Source organism: Fukomys damarensis, unplaced genomic scaffold, assembly GCF_012274545.1.
Source record: "Fukomys damarensis isolate Sample0158 unplaced genomic scaffold, DMR_v1.0_HiC HiC_scaffold_19, whole genome shotgun sequence".
NCBI classification, from domain to species: Eukaryota; Metazoa; Chordata; class Mammalia; order Rodentia; family Bathyergidae; genus Fukomys; species Fukomys damarensis.
This window is the reverse complement of record NW_022900931.1, coordinates 58012886-58020411: the sequence shown is the minus strand read 5'-3', so window position 1 is coordinate 58020411 and position 7526 is coordinate 58012886. Positions and strand designations below refer to the sequence as shown.

The 7526-nt window shown below is 56.6% G+C and overlaps 1 protein-coding gene across 4 annotated transcripts in view; it reads right to left on the bottom strand.

Moving 5' to 3' along the window:
- Nucleotides 1–7526, bottom strand: part of Sipa1l3 (signal induced proliferation associated 1 like 3) — a 220383-nt gene that overhangs the window by 6589 nt on the left and 206268 nt on the right. For 3 of the 4 annotated variants that reach the window (XM_019208749.2, XM_019208750.1, XM_019208752.1), the window contains 3 exons: nt 6389–6554; nt 5249–5540; nt 2793–2936 (listed from right to left, as the gene is read on the bottom strand). In XM_019208749.2, coding sequence (XP_019064294.1) covers nt 2793–2936; nt 5249–5540; nt 6389–6554 — 602 coding nt within the window. The remainder of the gene's footprint in view (nt 1–2792; nt 2937–5248; nt 5541–6388; nt 6555–7526) is intronic. The other variant, XM_019208751.1, reaches the window with a different exon arrangement.

Sequence of the window (7526 nt, the reverse complement as noted above, 5' to 3'; positions counted from 1 at the left end):
GGACAGCCCATTAGCCCAGCTCACCGAGGGGTGGAGGCAGGAAGAGCACATTCCAGCCTAGACTGAGCAGTTTAGCCAGATCCTGTCTCAAACTTAGAAAACAAAAAAGGGCTGAAGATGTAACTTGCGCAAAGGCTCTGGGTTTAATTTCCACTAATGGGAAAGGAAGAAAAAGAAACAAGGAGGCGTGCCCGTGTGTCTGGAAGGGAGCCTAAGAGGCAAAGCTTGCTCCCCAGTTCAACCTCTTCCATGTTTCTGCCGAAAGGGTGGCACAGTACGAACCCGAGGAGCTTCCTCCTGGAGGCCCCCAGTGTTACCAGGCTGCCACCCGGCTTTCTCTCTCTACCACATTGTGTTGTAAACATTTTGCGTCAGCTGCCTGGGATCTGGGGGTGCAGCTCAGTGCAGAATATGTGAGGTCCTGGGCTCCATTCCAGCTTCACACACACAGCATTTTCTTTTGAGACAGGGTCTCTCTATTCCAGGCTGGCCTTGAATTTGAGGTGATCCTCCTGCCTCAGCCTCCTGGGTGCTGCGATTACAGGTGTGCACCACCCCACAGAGCTGCAGAACACCTTTCTGAGGCTTCACTGGCAAGCACTAAACTTCATGTTTAAAGCGCACGGTGTGCTCTCTCTGAAATGCACACCATGTGTGTCACTCACTGAACATACCTACCAGCCACAAATGGTTCCTTGGGTCCCAGTGTAATCCCTGCTACTACTTTTCCTCACTTTAAAACAGTTCATATTTTGCAATACTTTTAGAGTTACACAGGGTGGCAAGACAGCACAGAGAACCCCCTTCACCAGCTTCTCCTCATGGTGACTTTCTTTGGTGGTACTGAGGATGGAACCCAGTACTGCACCACTGAGCTACATTCCCAGTCCTTTTGTTTGTTTATTTAGAGACAGGGCCTCGTTAAATTGCTATTGTTGCCTGGGCTGGGCTTGACCTTGCCAGCCTCCTGTCTCAGCCTTCTGGAAGGCTGGCACAGCTATGCCTACCTGTTTATTTGGTTATTTATTTGATTATTTAAAAGAATTAAAAACTAGGGCTCGAGGGCCCAGGATGTAGCTCAGTGGTGCGGCACCTGTTTGGCAAGTGTAAGGTCCTGAGTTCAATCCCTGGTACTGGAAAAAGCAAACAAACAAACAAACACACAAACAAGCAAACCAAACCAAAAACCAGCTAGGGGTTGCAGCTCAGTGATAGGGCACTGGTCTAGCATGCATAAGACCCACCTTGGTTCCAGCCCCAGTTCTGGAAGAAAAAAACCCAAAAAGAACAAGCAAAATCAAACAAAAACTAAACAAATTAACAACCAAAGAATTCCTCTGGTCTTTTCCATTTTCTTGGAACTGCACAGGAAATGCCCATGCATCTTTGTTATAAAAGCAAGCCATGCATGTGTGATAAGCGGAAGCCACCTGCCTCCCACTTCTCCAAAGGCCACTGTAGTTCCCAGGGAGGCAGCTGCCGACAGTATCATGTGCTTCCTTCTAGGCCTTTCTACCACACTGCCACCTCCCTTGAGCCTTATACGTTTCAGCTCTTAATTTTGCAAGGAAGTAAAGAGCTCCCTAGGTGACTGTGACACAGACTGGGCGGAGTATCAGCTCTCCCAGCCCACCAGGCTCCCTATAAACTTCCTCACAAGTGGCTCATGTTTCCCAGGGTGCCCTGGGGCAGAGGGAGCAGCTGCACAGGGATGGGGGTGGGGTGAGGGATGGGCTCTTGCCCAGGCGGTGGGCTGGGGTCTGTGTGTCCCTGCCTTCCAGACAATACTGGGGCTCTGATGTCACTTTGGTCTCCAGGGAGAGGCCTGGGGTCCCCGTGCACGTTTTTTTTGGTACCAGGATCGAACTTGGGTCCTTGCGCTTGTGAAGCAGGTGGCAGAACCAACTGAGCTAAATCCTCAGTCCCTCCCTTGCACTTTTTTTTCTTCCCCTCAGTGTTGGGGATGGAACCCAGGGCCTCATGCATGCTAGGCAAGTGCTCTACCACCAAGCCACACCCAAGCCCTCTTCCTATCTGCTCCTGACTGACCCAAGATGCTAGGTGACCCAGGATGGCAGGGGCCCCAGAGGAAACAGAGGTGGGGGCCCTGCTGCCCAGCACCTGCCCTCCATTCCTCCTGGGACACCTCTCCTGGCTGTACTCCAGGTCATAAGGAGTCCTGGGTTGTACAGCGAAACTGCCCACTGCTCTGAAGAACCCACACAGAGACCTTGCAGGCCTTCTTCCCTACCCTTTCCCGTCTTCCTCTCTCCTGCTGGCTGGAGTGAGACACAATGGCCAGAGCTCTAGCAGCCATGTTGGCGCCCTGCAAGTGGAGGGCAGAGAACTGGAGGAGCCTGGGCCCTCCTGAATTTGTAGAAGTGCCCACCTAGGAATCTTCACTTGCATAAAAACTTCTGTATCTAAGTCATCATTCATTTGGGTTTTCTGTCAGATGCAGTCTAACCAGATCCCAGCACAACTGCACCTGCACTACAACAAGAACACAAGGTGCAGTCTATGATGGCTCGCCCTGTGCCTGCCATGTTTCACACACCGTATTCCAGGCCCAGGAGCCTGGCATGGTCACTGTCCCTGTTTGGTAGCTGGTGACCAGAGAGGAAGACCCTTGCTTATGGTCGCACAGTGGATGGGTGGGTGTCAGGACAGGACTTACGCCTGCGTCTCCTGGTTTTGGAGCCCGCTACGTTCCCCTGCAGTCATAGGCCCCCGCTGATGTTTCTAGAACAGAGGAGGGTAAGGATCTGGCGGGGCTGGGCAGAAGCTCCTACCTTCGTAGGCCTTGGCTGCATTTACCAGGCTGGACCACTCAAGTCCTGCAGCCGTGTCGGGCAGTGGCATCATCCCAGGGTCGAGGCGCCTCAGGGGCCGGTCCCGTCCGTCAGCCAGCGAGAGCTCTGAGGCTGAGATGGCAGCTGGAGGAGTGGAGATAGGAAGACTTGAGTGCAAGTGGGGAACACACTGACAGACACTGTGCTGCTTCTCAGCTATTCTGTGTTGCGCCTTTCCACAGGGTGCTGCAGGGGCCTCTCAGGGTGACCCAGATCTGCACACAGCTCTGAGGGCAGGGAGCCAAGGGGAGACGGGGAAGAGCACCGTGGGGAGATGCAACCACCGGGGCCAAACCCCAGAGTCAGAGACAGGGATGCACCCAGGGGTTTAGGGAACATGGTGGAGGCTGCGCAGTTGGGACAGGGTGAGCAAGGAGAGGGTAGTGGTGGAAGGTGATGTCAGAGAGGGGCCAGGGCTGAATCCTGTGGGGCCTTGTAGGCTGCGATGAAGACTTTTTTTTCCTCCCTTGTGGTACCAGAGGTAGAGCCCAGGGCCTTCCCACTGAGCTGTATCCCCAGCTTCTTTATCTTGAGATGGGGTTTCACTAAGTAGCTAAGCTGCCCAGGCGGGGTTTGAACTTGGGATCCTCCTGTCTCAGCCTCACTTGGTGCTACAGTTACAGATGTGTACCGCCACACTCAGTTGAGGACTTCTGCCTCAGGTATCCCAGAGCCAGCCTCCCTGCTCAGGCTGTGTGTGTGGTGTGTGTGGGTGTGTGTGTGTGCGTGTGCATCTCTGTGTTGTGCAGGGAGACAATGAGGAGGCTCCTGAGAGGATCCAAAGGAGACAGTGGGTGGGACAGGGTGGGCAGTAGGGGGCAGTAGTGGGCAGATTCTGGTTCTTTGAGCCAATGGTGTTTGAAGAGCGGACGAGGGGGTGTGACAGAGAAGGGGCCCGGGATGCCATGGAGGTGCCGGGCTGGCACAGCTGGATGTGCTGGCTCCACGATGGGGAAGGTGGACAGCGAGAGAGCAGACTCTGGAGAATCTGTGAGATGCCAAGATGGAACAGTGGGAGGGGCAGGGGATATGTGCCAGAATATCGGGGGTGCGTGCGCGTGCCTGTCTATGTACGTGTGTGTGTGCATGCGTTTAGATGTGGGGTGCGTGCGCGTGCATGTTTGTGTACGTGTGTGTGTGTGCGTGTGTGTGTGTGTGTGTGTGTGTGTGTGTGTGTGTGTGTGTGTATATTTATATGGCGGGGTGTGGGTGGGGAGTGTGTGTGTGTGTGTGTGTGTGTGTGTATGCATTTAGATGTGGCAGGGTCACTGTGGAGAGACCTGGGGGGCACAGGGATGATATACCGGGCAGAGGAACAGGCTGCTGGGAGAGGCAGGCAGCACAAGCCTTGTGGCCACTGAACCCCAGGTGCCAGCCTGAGGCCCTGGGCCACATCACTGACTCCTCAAAGCTAAGAGTAGGTACAGAGAAGGACACTGAGGCACAGAGAGGCCAGGAGCCCGAGAGTGGAGCAGGCCTGCTCCGTGGCCCCTGAGCACTTCCTGTATGCTGGGAACTGCATCGAGTGTGCCGTGGGGACAGCTCACTGGCTCTCTATTGACCGGGGGAGGCGTGGAGGAGGAAAACCAAGGCCCGAGAGGCTGTGTTTTTCAGACTCCGGTGTCATTCCATGAACCCAAGTGGGGCGGGCACTTCTGCCAGCCACACTGTGCTGTTAAAGAAACAGGCACAGAGCGGTTCCCTCAGTGGTGGAGGCACTGGGACACGGGGAATGAAGGGTGCTGGAAGGTGGCCAGGCCCTGGGCCTCTGGATGATGGGGCGGGGGGAGCACGATCCCTGCACGATCCTCGGGAACCCAAGATGGGGCTGAATGCAGAAAGGAAGATGTGCTGCTACCGTACTCTGCCCAGCACCAACACCCCAGCACGCTAGGGTCCTGCAGTGAAGCCTCCTGTCCCCTGTGCCCGGCTGGCACAGAAGGACACAAGCAACCGCCTGCCTTATGCCTTCTCCAGCGTCCAGCTTTAGGCCTTTGGGATGCATGTGAGGATTACAGAGTGGACCGAGGGGCTGCCAGCCCCAGCTGCCCCGTGGCTGTTTGATGGGGTGGTGGGGACAGCACCCGGTTCACAGGAACACTAAAGAAATATTTGCTTCATGCACCAAGGGGTGAGTAAGTCACACGCCTGTACGTTCGCTCCGTGTGCCTATCTCACGGAGCAGGCTGCCTGGGGTAAAACAGGGAGGCTGAGGGGCAGGAGCTAATGCAAGCCCCTGGCGTCAAGTGGCCCCCAGGAAACCCCAGATGCTTGGCCAGCAATACGTTAGTGCTTGGGTGACACCACTGAGCCCACCTGCGCCTCACTTCCCTCCCTCAGATGACCTCCAGGTGCTCCCCATGCTGGGTGCTCCCCCACCAGCCCTGGAGTCTCACATTTCTTCTCCGGGAAGCCGCTGCCAGTGGTAGGGATGGTGCTGGGGCCGCTGCTGCTGCTGCTGCTGCCGCCGCTGGGCGGGACGGGGTGCTGGTGCTGGTGATGGTGCTGGTGCTGGTGCTGGCGGCGGGCGGGCAGCGTGCTGGAGGGGAAGGCGCAGGTGCTGGTGAAGAGCACATCGCTGGGCAGCCCTGGCTCTAGGCTGGCAGGGTTGGCAAAGCTTGGCTCCCGGCGCCCACTGCACAGGCTCTCATCCGACAGTGTCCTCTGCAGAGTCTTCTGGGGGGACTGCTGCCAAGACAGGGGTGACACAGGGTGTGTCACAGCTGGGCCCTGGTACTGGTCCTTAGAGGGTTCCTTGGCAAGCTGCTACCCACCCAATCTCCCTTTCTGCCGCTTTTTTTTTTTTTTTTGGTACTGGGATCAAACTCAGGACCTTGCATTTGTGAGGCAGGCAGCGGCACCACTGGGCTAGATCCCCGGCCCCTGCTGCTTTTTGATCAAAGCATCAGTTTTCCCTGGGGCTCCCCTCCTGCTGCTCCAGGGAGGGCTCAGATCAAGGGCTGGCTGGTTAGGGAAGGTAGCGCGGCCAGGCTGGACCCCGAGAGGCAGGCTGGGACTCCAGAGGGCACCAGATAGCAAATGCCCCCTTCCTCTGGTTCCTGAACTGGTGGGACATAAAGTGGAGACATTAGGGCCATCTTGTCCCATAGGGAGCACCCACTGACAGCACGGCCAACAAGGGCAAGTGGTGACAAGAGGTGCAAGGAAGCAGGGGTGGAGGCACTAGGCCACCAGGATTTTTGGCCTGGCCCAGTCCTCTAGGAGCCTGCTCTACTCAGACCTTACTCTGGGCTCCAGGAGAAGGATGTGAAACTGGGGCTCTGTGCTTGCCCAGGCCGCCCTACAACCCGTCTCTCTTTCTCACCAGTACTGAGGTATCGCCCCGCAGTGCTGGGATTGCAGGCCGCACCCACCCAGCTCCAATCCTGTCCCAACTCCCACGATGCCCTCACTCCGCCCCCTCCCCGCAACAGGGCCAGCAGATGCTGAAGGCTGTGAACACGCAGGAGGCTGGGGCAAACACGGAGAGCGCTGCCCTCTTCCCCGCCCGCTGCCCTCGGCTTCCTGCCACGCACCCCCGTGTCCCTCTCCTGCTCTGGCCCCAGGTTGTCCATGATAATGAGTTTCTTCAGATCGTCCTCAATAGTGGACTTGTAGTTCTTCCTTGGGGACCGCAGGTCACGCAGGGATGCCCTCAACCGCGGCTGCCCAAAGACGTTTTTTGTGCTGGCGTCCACCTGCCTGGGATGAGAAGGTCAGGTTAGGGGTGCTGGAGGGGCCGAGCGCTTCCCAAATCTGTCTCCATCCAGGTGCTGGCTGCTCCTGGCAATGACCGCCCTTCCTCACCTGGCCCCGGGTGGCGCAAGGGCCACTGCTCTGCTCTCCCTGCTCACTCACACACGAAGCCACCCCGGGAACCTACTCAGGCCCAGCCCGCTTGGCTTGGGGGTTGGCAGGGACCGTGAAGCCCACATCGAGGAGAGTAACCGATACTGACCCAACCAACAGAAGCGATCCCACGTGGGAAGCGGTAACGGAGAGAACTGGGATTTTTGGTGGTTGTGGCGGCACTGTGGATTAAACCCAGAGCCTTTGCACTGAGCTATGTTCTCGCTGCCCTTTAAATTTTGAGACAGAAGCCAGGCATGGTGGTAATGCCTGTAACCTCAACGTGGGAGGCTGAGGCAGGAGGATCACTGTGAGTTCGAGGCCAGCCTGTGCTGCATAGTGAGTTGAAAACCACCTTGGACTACATAATAAGATCTTATATTGAGAGAAAAAAAAAATTTGGGACAGGGCCGTGCTAAGTGGCTAAGGTAGTCCAGGCTGGGCTTGAACTTACGATCCTCTTGCCTCAGCCTCCCAGAATGCTGGCATTACAGGTGTGTGCACCATCACACCTGGAGAGAGTACTGTTTTGAAAAATAAAGCTGGGGAAAGGAATGGGGACCTGGGAAGGCTTTTCTGAGAGGTAACACCTGGAGAGGTGAAGAGAGAGGGTGTGAGGGAGGAAGGAAGGACTGGCAGAAACAGCACTCCAGGAGGAGGAAACAGCAAAGTAGACTGAGCTTGGTGAGCTAGAGGGTGAGGAGTAGGGACAAGAGGCGGAAGATGTGGTCTGGGTCAGATCGTGTTCGCTTGGGTCCTCTTTTGCATGCTGGCAGGGTCAGAGGGCGGTGGGCAGAAAACAGGCTGGTGGGTGGGGGTAGGGTG